The following is a 12,784-nucleotide window of genomic DNA, read 5'->3' on the forward strand; positions in this document are numbered from 1 at the left end:
TATTTTATACAAGACTTGTACCTCTTAATCCCAACAGCCCTAACGACCACCCCCCAACCCTCTCCCCACTGGTAACCACTAGTTTGTTCTCTACATCTGTGAGTCTGCTCCTGGTTTGCTACATACATTCTTTCATTTATTAGATTCTACTAGTCAATCTTATCTTAGTCTTATCTTAGTCTAATTCTATGAAGGATTTCTTTCACTAGCTTTTTACACTATATAAAAAATTTTTTTAAAAGAGTTGTCCAGAAAATTTAATCAGTCTGTCCTTTTTCTCTCTAACCTCACTGTTTATTCACAAACAATTTACAGACATTGGGCTAATCAGCTTCTGTTGGAGCTTACTGATAAAGAAAGCCCCTAGAGAAGCAGTAAAGGAAAAGTCATTTTCCATGTGACCCAAAGAAATTAGCAAATTACTTACTGCCTGGCTTTCAGAAACAAAGTACCCTTTTGGCATCTGGACTTTTAAGTATAGAGACCATTCTCAAAGCACAAAGTAGCAGAGTAATCAGAGGGAGGGACATACCACTGTTCAGTATCTCTCCAAAGAGACCTTTACAGAACAGCTGACTTTGTATTGTTAACATTTTCAAGAAACAGGCATTAAAAGAGTAATGTATAAGTAACTTCAGAATATTTAAATCACAAGCCCCATCTTAGATAAGAACACTACATATTCTATAAAAGCTTCAAATTCATAAGAACTGCCAATTGCAGCAGAAAACCTAGCACAGTATCTGGCACAGAGTAGACGTTCAATAAATACATGTTAAGTAAAACAGCAAGCACATAATTCAGATAGTCACCATTCTAATATAAATTATACATATAATTCTTTTCTAATTCTCTACCCTTTTGGTCACATTAATAACAAATCGAATATGGCCATTAAAATGTTATCAACTCAAGAGCACAAAAGTTCTGTAACTACAATTTTCAGTACATTCTTTTAAGTCATTCTTTTGAGAAAATTACTCCTGACTTCCTCTAGCTACAACAAATATCTCAGCAGAAAATTCAGTTATGCTCAAGATATTCTCAGTGATTAAGCAACATCTTCGCCATGCTGATTAAAAAGGAAATACTAAAAGCTTAGCATTAGAATAAAAGAGGGCAGGAAGAGTAGAGGTTATATAAAGTGGCTGTTGAATATTTAGTTACTCTAAATTAATCATGACCGACCTGACATGCTAAAACAAAGACATATTTAGAGGTCTCATCCCCATTCTAACTACTGTTCAACACTCTGAGGGTTCTAGAACATTTAAGATAGGCATTAAATAAGGAGATCATACAATTTGTATACTTACTGGTAAATGTTCAAGTAATGAAGTTACACTCTCAGACACATATATTATGCTTCCATCTGTCATAATTGCTAAAAAAAAACCATCAAGAGCCTGAAATTAAACATAATGGTCAGTTAAACGAAAAGAAAAAAGCATTTCACTGGACAGAAATAAAAATCTAAGATAAACAACAAAGGACCTAACTGTGGAAGCTGCCAGAGCACTGTCAAAATGCTAGATTTTCCCTTTACAATACCTTAGAATTTATCTTTGTGCATTTACAAATGCTTCAGGAAAAAAGCCATTACTGCATGGTTTGTCTCTAAAAGACAATGTTTGACCTTCATCATATGTCAGTATATAAAGATGGCCTTAATTGACAACACTAATATTGCCGAGGCACACATACTATCGATAAGTCTTTGGCACACAAAAGAACACATTATCACCTTTTATATATATTAAACGTAGTGGCCGAAGCACTGGGAGATACATGGGAATAAATGAAAGGGAAATGAAGCTGAAAAAGTCGGCTAAGGTCAGATCACGAAAGGCCTACTTTGCTCAAGAGTAGTCTAGAAGCAGGCGAGATGGACTTCAAAGGAAAAGTGAATGAAGAGGAAAACCTCAGTGGCCTCCAGACCAGTCAGGAAAGGTAGTGGGACTCCAAGGGAAATGAGAGCAGTGAGAATAAAGAAAAGGCTCGGAAGCAGCAAGAGATGTGACGTTCAGGGGAGAAGTCAGCCCAGAGAGCAGAACTTATAATCACACAAGCCTGGACTTTAAACTCAGCCAAGTTTCACATTGGAGAACTCCAGGCTCCAAGACGGCTGCTGAAGAAATGAGATGTGCAAAAGAGAGGAGAATGCCGCAGACAGATCCTTGGGGGATTACCTTTTTATGGGGAGGAGGAGGAGAAGCGCCAAATAAAGTGACAAAAAAGCAGATGAGAGAAAGAATGATAAAAGTGAGTGAGGAAGAGGAGGGATGGTTCAGCATAAAATGAGATCAAGTGAGACAAAGAATGAAGAAATGAGAAGTGAATTCTGGGGACTTTCAAGGGTTATTTCAGTAGTGAGGTCACACGATAATGAGTTTAGAGACAGGCAAATGCTCAGAAGGTTCTTGTAAACCACCCTCTCTTCCCTTCTCAAGTTCACAAATGGATACACTTTAAGGGAAGTCCTTTTTTGAAGTTAAACTTACTGGCAGGCTGAAGGAAAAGAGGATCCAATGGAAAAGATGTTGAAGGTACACAGCAGAAAAGAAAGGTGGTTTGGGGGTTCCTCTCCTATCAAAATAGTTATCACACCAAATCTGAACTTCTTTAAGAATAGAGGATATGATCTCTGACAAAAACGACATTTAACTTCTTCCACACTGTATCTGTTAGCACTTAACAGAAGTTAAATAAAATTTTTTTATTTGCAAGTGGCAAATAAAAAAATACCTGTACGTAATTGATAGATCTGGGAGCCAGAGCAAACTCCCTCTAATTCTAAGTCATTGCTGAGGTATATGTTGAGTGTTTGGAAAAAACCATCCCTTTGTATTAGGGCGGAGGTTTGGATTTCAGAAAGTACTTATTTTGCATAGCTGCCTACCTTCTAGAATGGCTTAAGCAAAGCCATTTTTGGCTAATGTAAAGGGAGGGGTGAAAACCCTTTATTTATTTATTTATTTATTTTGTCTTTTTTGCCATTTATTGGGCCACTCTCTTGGCATATGGAGTTCCCAGGTCGAATTGGAGCTGTAGCCACCGTCCTACGCCAGAGCCAGAGCAACGCAGGATCTGAGCCGCGTCTGCAACCTACACCACAGCTCACGGCAACGCCGGATCGTTAACCCACTGAGCAAGGCCAGGGAATCGAACCCGCAACCTCATGGTTCCTAGTTGGATTTGTTAAACACTGTGCCACGAAGGGAACTCCAAAAACCTTTTAATTTAAGCAAATTAAGGAAATTTTTATAAAACTTCTTGGTACAATAATGCCAGTATTATTGCATGTGGAAAAGGATCAAAATAATGTTAACAGCATGCTTTTCTCACATGAAGCTGGATTACGTCATTGTTGAAAGCGAGTTACTGTTCTCTATGACCATCTTTACTTGCTAGGACTTAGGACATAGCTAACTTCTGTGCAGAGGATGAACTGAAATCAGAACTCTTGTCGACTGTTCTCCAAGAGGCAGAGCCTGACCCTCCATCTTTCAAAGCAGGTAAAGATTCAGCAGAGAGAAGCCTCCACCAGCCTCTCTCCAAGTCACACAAGAAAGGATCTAGGGCTCAAACTTCAAGTAGCAGAATGTAATTTCCCAAGAAAATAACAGGTGGAGACATCAAAAATTGAAGAAAGGAGTTCCCGTTGCGGCTCAGCAGTTATGTACCTGAATAGTATCCATAAGGACGCAGGTTTGATCCCTGGCCTTGCTCAGTGGGTTAAGGATCTGGCGTTGCCATGCGCTGTGGTGTAGGTCACAGATGCGGCTCAGGTCCCACATTGTAGTGGCTGTGGTGTAGGCTGGCTGGTGCAGCTCTGATTCAACCCCTAGCCTGGGAATTCCACATGCTGTAGGTGTGGCCCTAAAAAGCAAAAATAAATAAATAAAAAATTGAAGGAGAAAGATTAGAGATGTGGAAGGAAGATCACAACCGAGGACAGCGTCTTCCCAGGCCTGACGACTATGAAGCTCCCGCTTCATGCCTCGTGATATTAGGCAAACCCTGTCTCCTACCTGCTGCCTACTTGGCCCACAGCGAACCCCCAATGTTCACGCAGCGAGTGTGTGGTCTGGGAAGGCCCCATGAAGCTCCAGGGAAGGAGAGAACCTCCTTGTGATGAGGCAGCAGGCACTGGCAGAGGGAGCGGAGAGCTGCCATGGGGACAGAACTCCTTAAGAGATTACTCTGCCCAGTGGTCTGGTCAGGCTAAACTGCCGTGATGACCGTGGCCACTCTCAACCACCACAACCAAGGTTAGCAAGAGACAGTCCTCAGGCCACAGAGCCAAGAGGGAGAGGGACAGGTGGCAAGGGAAGAATGGAGAGAGACGGGCAGCACTTAAGGTAGAAGAGAATTTTAAGACCTCAGTCTCAGTTCTTCAGTTAAGACCAGAGAAGCTGCAACCTTGCCATGCCTCATTCTAAGGATGAAGCGACTGAGCTGAGTGGTCTCAGCTACTCTGCAGCAATTCTAACGTTCCCAGACCTACATCTACGTGCCTAACGGTCATCCAATCAACACGACTAGCCAACAGTAACAAGACGAAGTGAGCTGGACCCAGGTTACATATACACACGTTTACACATGTCCTTCAATCTTGACATATTAACATTAAAATGCATATTAGTAGTTGTAGACATCCATTAAAAATCAAAAATATGCTTGACGTATAAAAAATATATAAATTAGGAGTTCCCATCGTGGCGGAGTGGTTAACGAATCTAACTAGGAACCATGAGGTTGCAGGTTCGATCCCTGCCTTGCTCAGTGGGTTAAGGATCTGGCATTGCCATGAGCTGTGGTGTAGGTCACAGACGTGGCTCAGATCCCGCGATGCTGTAGCTCTGGCGTAGGCCGGCATCTGCAGCTCCGATTAGACTCCTAGCCTGGAAACCTCCATGTGCCGAGGGAGCAGCCCTAGAAAAGCAAACAGACAAAAAAAAAAAAAAAAATTAAAAAATATATAAATTAATATTTTTCAGGGAAGTAATTTTAAAAACTGAAGATAATCACGAGACAACTAATTTACACTTCCAAAATTTTAACATGTTTATATTTTCTCCGTTGTATATTTTATATAATGGTATGATCTCTACACTTGATTTTTTATATTTATCAACATATGCACTACATGTGTCTTGGCAATTAATTTAAAAAGTCTGTTCACTGTAAAGAAAAATTGGAAAGCAATGCTTTCCATTTAGCTTATTTGTGATGTGACAATTTACCTTCATTAAGGTTCTTAAGTGTAGAGATTACATCTACACTTGTAATAAATATTGTATGAATTTATAAGAAATTCTTCATATTAATAAAATAGGGTAAGTAAATACTTCTAATGATTAATACAAAAGACCTTACTAAATGATTGCACTGAGAAATAATTGTAGAATAAAATAGAGTAGTGAAATGAGTTGATTTCTTCTTTTTGTGGTAGATATTAGCTTGCATATACCCTTTCAGAATCATATTACCTATATTTCTAAAGAGATAATTTTGGACAATGTCAAACTACTTTTCAGAAGAGAAAAGAATCTAACAAAATTGGAACTATTATTGGGTTTGTAACGTAAGTGTCCACTAGTTAAAAGAGCTAACTGCTGCTTACCCATGCCCTAGCTGGCTTTCCCTGAGAAGTTCTGTCAACAGCGGTGTTCGCGGGGCCGGAGGATTAGAGGCTGGTCCACCTTCAGGGACCCCAGCTAAGCTAATTACTGTTTTATCTGGAGCAAATTCCATGATCCCTTTGTTCCTCAATTTCCTCATCTGGAAGTGGAAAGGGCTACTAACAGTGCCGACTTCGTGGGATTGCTGTGAGGATTCGCTGGGGTAATGTGAAAAGTGCTTGGTTATTTTGCATATTTTAAGCACACACACACAATGTATTTATACTCCAGCATATTCTCATACAGTAGAATTTCTGTTGCATATAGAAAAACTTAATCTAGCCATTAACTGTTTCATCTGAAGTATAAACAGAAAAATAACTCATTAATTTGCAAAATAATGTTGCTTTAGATTTTGGCCAATATGCAAAAACACTTGAGACACAGCTATTACATACATACATATAAATACACATATAAATATACATATATACCACACAGATAAATTCTTACGGTCTAAAATAAGAGACCAAAACAAACAGCATAAGAAATGTACATGATTTAACAACCTCCATATTCCATCTCAAATGCTTTCCTGAACTCCTTCCAGGTCTACTTTCTTTTTGCAGACCCATTCTTCTTACCCTTAGCTGTCACTGCCAAAGTATACCACCTTTGTTTATTATAAGTTTCATGGAAATTTGATACTGGGCTCTGTGTACTTTGTGGGCATAGATGACATCCTTATTAATCTACAAAGGAAATGATTAAAAAGTAAAATTGATAGGTATGAATGACTCAAAGTTTTTTTAGATTTTATAAGTGATTGTATGAGGTATTAAGTTTTGCAAGTCTAAGCAAGTACGACATGAACTGTTTTTTAAAATAATTTTGTCAAAGAAGAACATTTACTCATTTCCTTTTAAAAGCTTCTATTTGAACTGAGAAGAGTCGCCTTTCAACATACATGTCATTATTTTAGTAGTTTCAAAATACTTCATTTATTATCATTTATGTTGTGTTTAGGTGGATTTTTTTGTTTTTAGGGCTGCACCTGCAGCATATGAAAGTTCCCAGGCCAGGGGATGAACTGGAGCTGCAGCTGCCAAGCTACACCATAGCCAGGGCAACACCAGATCCAAGGTGCATCTGTGACCTATGTCACAGCTTGAGGCAACACCAGATCCTTCATCCACTGAGTCAGGCCAGGGACCGAAACCGCATTCTCACAGAGACAATGTCAGGTCCTTAACCTTCTGAGCCACAATGAGAATAGAAATGTCTAGGCAGATTTTAATTTTTTAAAAAAAATCCTACTGTCCAATAGAATACATTGCATGGTAGTATTTAATATGTGAAGAATAATATGTATTACTTTTTTTTTAGGGCCGCACATGTGGCATATGGAAGCTCCCAGGCTAATAAGGGTTGAATTGAAGCTACAGCCCCAACCTACGGTGGGATCTGAGCCTCGTCTGCAACCTACACCACACCTCATGGCAAAGCCAGAATCTCAACCCACTGAGCAAGGCCAGTGACAGAACCTGCGTCCTCATGGATACTAGTCAGATTCATTTCCACTGAGCCATAATGGGAACTCCCTAATATGTATTTTCGTTTGAATGTTAGTGTAGTTCAGGTAGAGAACTTGGTAGTTACAGTTTCCTGACTTTTATTACGCCTCTCAAAAATTCAGATAATACTGAAAATTCAAAGATTCGGCATTATTTTATCACATATTATTTCCTTACAATACTTACATTAGCTAATTTAACAAAAGATAACTAACTGATTTACACTGAATTAAGATTTTTCAAAAAGTTAATATTTTTAAAACTATACTAAAATTGGTAAACCCTCTGATTTCTTCTTTAAGGAAAATAAAACTTTTCAAAAATTGAATCTGGACATACCTCTAGCATTAATTGTGTAAACTCTTCATTACTAAGGAATGTAGGTTTCCAGTCCTGTCGAATTTCACTAGCATCTGACTGTGCAGTGATCTCTGTAAAGAGATTGACACGTTAGTGGGTAGGGTGGGGGCAGTACAGCAGTCCTACAAGTCGACCTCCCTACTCTAATTAAAGACAAGAATCTTAGGCAGTGATACTTATTGGTCTAGGTAGGTACCAGGAGGTCCAAGTTTTGGTATGATAAAATATCTGAGTTAACGTGGCAAGTTATCTCCTTGGATTTGAGCTCTTAAAAAACACCAGTCTCTCTAGATTTTCTCTGGGGACTTTTGACAGCCTGTGCTGCTGACAGGCCTGCCTGATGCAAAGACCCAACAAGAACCAGAATAAGCACATCAGACCAAGTATTAGGAATATACTCTTCTTCCCCCTCTCTTTGCCACTCAAGTGGAAGTACCTGGAGCACACCTAAGGACATGAATCTGGAGGAAAAGAGCCAAGGAGATTAGTTATTCTACTTTTTAAAAAGAAGACTTTAGGCCTATTTCTAGGCAGAAGGATTCTTCCCAATCTCAGGTGCTCTGTTCTTAACTAAGCAAGGAAATTAAGATTTTAGGCACAAATTTTGTAGTAATCATTGCAGAGTGATTCTTAGTGTTTTCTTCCCGTTTTCTTAGAAAACTGGTCAAAAATCTGGCATAAGGCACACATTTTAACTTAACTATTATAGTTTATTTTGCAACATACTTCTAGTGGACTTAGTTACATGAAAGCTATTCATAAATGATGAATTCTAAACTATTTACGTAATAAACATTTTTCCATTTTAAGATGCAGACCTATAAAAACAACCAAGTAAAATAAAAATCTGTCATAAATTTTGCTCTACAAAATACACTCTACCTTGCAGTAAAAAAAATGGACTAAGGTGTTCTGATTTTTCTGTTACCAGATATGCAAATACAGCATGTTATATTGGCACCCGAAATTTGGCATATTTCAAATGCCTATACTAGACATGAAGAGTGAGAAGTGTAGCTGCTAATTCTGTAGAAAACAGTCATGCTTTTCAAATTCACATCAATTATGTACATTCAGAAAAAAGGGCTTAAATCCATAAGCAAATCCCATCTAGTTAAACCCAGATGTATTTTTAGAGTTAAAAGAATTCCCTTTCAGTTTAAGGTAAATTTTATTCTTGTGAGTATCGTTTACCCAATTTTGAAGAAAATATCTACTTAATGCTAAAATTAGTCCTCCACTGTCAGGGAGAAATGATTATCATGCATGTCATTTCATTTCATTCAACAATCATTCACCGAGCTCTGGTAACATCTGAGGAGTGAGTGTGCTCTAAGACAGGGCACAGTGACGTCAGTGAGAATTCCATTTGTAGAGATTAAAATGTAATTGTAATGGAGGCAATAAAATGATGACAAGCAATCTTGACACATTTACAGAAGAATCAACAAAATTTGGCAACTGTGATATCGTACTAAGGAAGATGAAAAAAATCCAAAACTTTCTCAGGTTTGAGTCCTGGGGGATTGAAAGGACAGTGGTATGAAAATGGAAAAAGGAAAGTTGAGAGTAAGAGGCGACAAACTGAAAATAAACTGAGTTTTAGATTTGCTGATTCTGAGGACATGTAAAAGACTCAAAGTTACCTGGAAATAACAGATTGAAATGTTTGCATCTAAAAACACAGATTTAGTAACTTAACAGAGAGCCACAGCTGAAGCTATGAAATGAGATAACCAAGGGAGGGAGCACAGAGAAATGGAGGGCTAGCACAAAAGACCTTAAGAAAGGCTGGGTTCAGAGGGCAGAAAAGGCATAAAGAAGTTAGCTCAGCTGCGGAGGGGAGGTGAATGAAGTGCAGTGCAACTAAGGCTAACAGAAGAGAAAGCCAGCCTACTAGGATGGATGGAAAGGCCGGTGCTTCAGAGATGCAGAAGAGGATGAGGCATCAGGAAAAGCCACTGCTCTACTGGTGGCAGAGGGGGTGGGGGTCATGGCACTGCTGAAATGAACAAAAATAATTTTCAAGAGTGGTGGAAAATAAATAAACCAAGCTAGTCATGCACTACAGAGTGAGCTAGTGAGAAACAAAGGCACTAGTTACAAACTCCTCTGAGAAGTTCTGCAGTTTCATTTGCATCTGAAAGGGAAATGTTTTTCATCTATTTTCTATTAAGTACCAAGATACTTCATATTTTTTAATTTTTCTTTTCATGACTTAGAGTGGTTTTCTTTGATTAACAGTCACTTTAAAACAGTGTTTACTTCCTAGACTTACAGTGAAGCACTCTTAAAATGACACTTAAAATGATCTGACTCTTGCTTTTCTCTCAAATATACCCCTAACTTTCCAACTCAAACTACGCTCCAGGTAAACCCAACTCTTCAGCTTCTCTGTTCTTCCACATGCTATTCCCTCCATGTGAAATGCTGTTTTTTCTTACTAAGCTAAAAGGAAAACTCAGTTGAAAAATCAACTATTTTTGAGACTTCCCTGACTCGTTCTTTCCTGCATTCTCACAAAAAGTTTATAGTTTATGAGCACTACTTACATTATGATTCTCTGCATTGCAATTAGCTCTTTATGTTTTTCTCCCTTGGCTTGAGTTACTTGTGGGCCAGGACTATAAACCTGCCCCACAAGAATCTAGAATACAGTAGGCACTAAATAAATGTTTGTTGAATGAAAGAAGGAACATACCAGGAAATCTTTAAAAGGGCAATTATTTATTTTTCTTAAAAAAGGGTTAGGAAGCATCCAGCCTTAAGCATCACTGCCAAGATTCTATCACATTACATCTTAAGAGAGTGTTCTTTAAAAAAAATAAAAATAAAAAAATCTATTTTACAAAATTAAAAATGTACCTTTATGTTTTCGTAAAAAATCAATGCTCTTCTGTAGAACAGTAGATTTGTCCATCTTTCTAGCATTACCAGGAAGCATGGATCCCAGTTCTTTAATGAGAACATTAAACTGATCTCTACGTTTCTTTTCAGATTTGTTTCTAGATACTCTGATGGAAAAAAGTTAAATAAGCAGTTTTCAAACAATCTGTTTAACTATACAGTTTACTACAATGCTCAATATGGACACAACCACTCAGCATCTACCTCTGTCAATATCAATAGTAATAAATATTAATTTCATAGGTTATCAATGATATATAATTAATTAGAGCAGTACTTTTTCTTCTCAGTTTAATGCTAAAGAACTTTTACGTATCAAGCATTTGGCATACATATTTTTATGAAAATGTCAGTAAGACAAACTACATTCAAAGCTCAGGTTTTATTTAATCTAATATTTACCTAGAATTTATATTTTCCTTATAAAGGTTTTTATGATGACTACTGAGACTCATTTTATCATGATTGTTACTAAGATACATTTTATGAAAGGACATATAATGTATCATTACTAAAATATTTGTACAAATTTATTTATACAAATTTAAACGTATTGAATAGGAAAAAGTTACCCATCTCTTGTAAGTTTTAATTTATAAACAGAAATCTAAAAATGAAAATCTAAAAAAAAAAAAAGAAAGAAAATCTCCCCCCCTCAGGCTTACCCACACATTCTTCCTCTTCATTCCTCCAATCCCAGCCTCTAACACAAAGCTATAACTGCTCATTTGCTTATCTGTCTTTCCATGGACTGTGGGCTCCTTGATAACAGAGTCCCAGTGCTTTCATCTAAGCACTTAAGCATAACAACTAACAAGCAGTAAGTGCTCAAAATACCTGTGCTAAGTGAATAATTCCTACTGTCCTATGAGAAGCAGTAACTAGTAGCAAATTCTTAGTTGCACTGAGACTTCCCGAGAGAAGTAAATACAATTATTTACAGAGCCATTAGTCATTCTACAATACCTTTAATTACCTGCTCTGTGAAATCAAATTTTATTTTATTTTTTATTTATTTATTTAGTCTTTTGTCTTTTTTTTTTTTTTTGTCTTTTTGTTATTTCTTGGACCACTCCTGCAGCATATGGAGGTTTCCAGGCTAGGGGTCAAATCGGAGCTGTAGCCACCAGCCTACACCAGAGCCATAGTAACTCGGGATCCGAGCTGTATCTGCAACCTACACCACAGCTCATGGCAACGCCGGATCGTTAACCCACTGAGCAAGGGCAAGGAGAGAACCCGCAACCTCATGGTTCCTAGTCGGATTCGTTAACCACTGCGCCACGATGGCAACTCCGTCTTTCTTTTTAGGACCACACCCGGGGTATATGGAGGTTCCCAGGCTAGGGGTCTTATCAGAGCTGTAGCTGCCGGCCTACACCAGAGCCACAGCAACACCAGATCCGAGCCACGTCTGTGACCTACACCACAGCTCTCGGCAACACTGGATCCTTAATCCATTGAGCGAGGCCAGGGATCGAACCCACAACCTCATGGTTCCTAGTCAGATTCGTTAACGCTGCACCACAACAGGAACTCTTGAAATCAGATTTTAGAATTCAGTTTTTGTTTTAAACAAAGTATACTACTTTCCCAAAAGGTCACAGGAGAATTATATTAATTTAATTCAATTTTTTTTCAGTAAAGAAAAAGCATTTATTCTGTATTAATACTAGGGAAAAATACAATTGCTTAAACTTAAGAAACATAATAAAAACTAGCTGACTCCCTGAGCAAACAGAGAGTGCTTTGTTCCAGTGACAGAGACTGTGATAAACAAGGGCTAGGAATCCTGGGGAAAGGAGCCATTCCAAGAAATTCATCTAATTCCTATGGAAACTCCTAAGTGTGCTGCACTGAGTGGTGATGGCTGAGAGAGAAAGGGGCAGTGGCAGGTGTGAGCTGGGCAACCCAGACACAGGAAACTTGCACAAAGATGAAAGCCTGTTACAAGTGGGTCAGCATGCCCAATGTGGCTTTCTGTGCCCAGCTATGCCGGCATTAGGGGTGGGTGGGTGGGTGGGTGGCAGGGAGAAGTGCTGAAAAAAATCATCAAGTTTTCATGCTACACAAAAGGATTTTAGCTTAATTGCAAAAGCCATGGAAAAGCACTGAAAGGTTTTAAGCAAAGAAATGATGTGAAAAGAAGTGCCTTTTAAAAAGACTCTTCCGGCTTCAGAGTAGTGAAAGGATCAATGCTTGGTCAAACGGGCTCAGTGAACAAATACTACTGAAACTCCCTGTTGCCCAAGTGGAGGCCAGGAGACCACTGAGGAGACAAGTGCAATACTCCAGGCTATAAACCACGGCAGGGGTAGC

General features: G+C 38.5%; 1 protein-coding gene across 18 annotated transcripts in view; it reads right to left on the reverse strand.

Moving 5' to 3' along the window:
• CLOCK (clock circadian regulator) overlaps positions 1–12,784 on the reverse strand; it is a 116,870-nt gene that overhangs the window by 38,055 nt on the left and 66,031 nt on the right. For 13 of the 18 annotated variants that reach the window (XM_021101324.1, XM_021101329.1, XM_021101326.1 and 10 more), the window contains 3 exons: positions 10,424–10,572; positions 7,538–7,629; positions 1,317–1,406 (listed from right to left, as the gene is read on the reverse strand). In XM_021101324.1, the coding sequence (XP_020956983.1) occupies positions 1,317–1,406; positions 7,538–7,629; positions 10,424–10,572 (331 nt within the window). Of the gene's footprint in view, positions 1–1,316; positions 1,407–5,626; positions 5,843–7,537; positions 7,630–10,423; positions 10,573–12,784 lie in introns of those variants that run through there. The other 5 variants (XM_021101335.1, XM_021101333.1, XM_021101332.1 and 2 more) reach the window with 4 other exon arrangements.

This window comes from Sus scrofa, chromosome 8 (genome assembly GCF_000003025.6).
Source record: "Sus scrofa isolate TJ Tabasco breed Duroc chromosome 8, Sscrofa11.1, whole genome shotgun sequence".
In the NCBI taxonomy this organism is placed as follows: Eukaryota; Metazoa; Chordata; class Mammalia; order Artiodactyla; family Suidae; genus Sus; species Sus scrofa.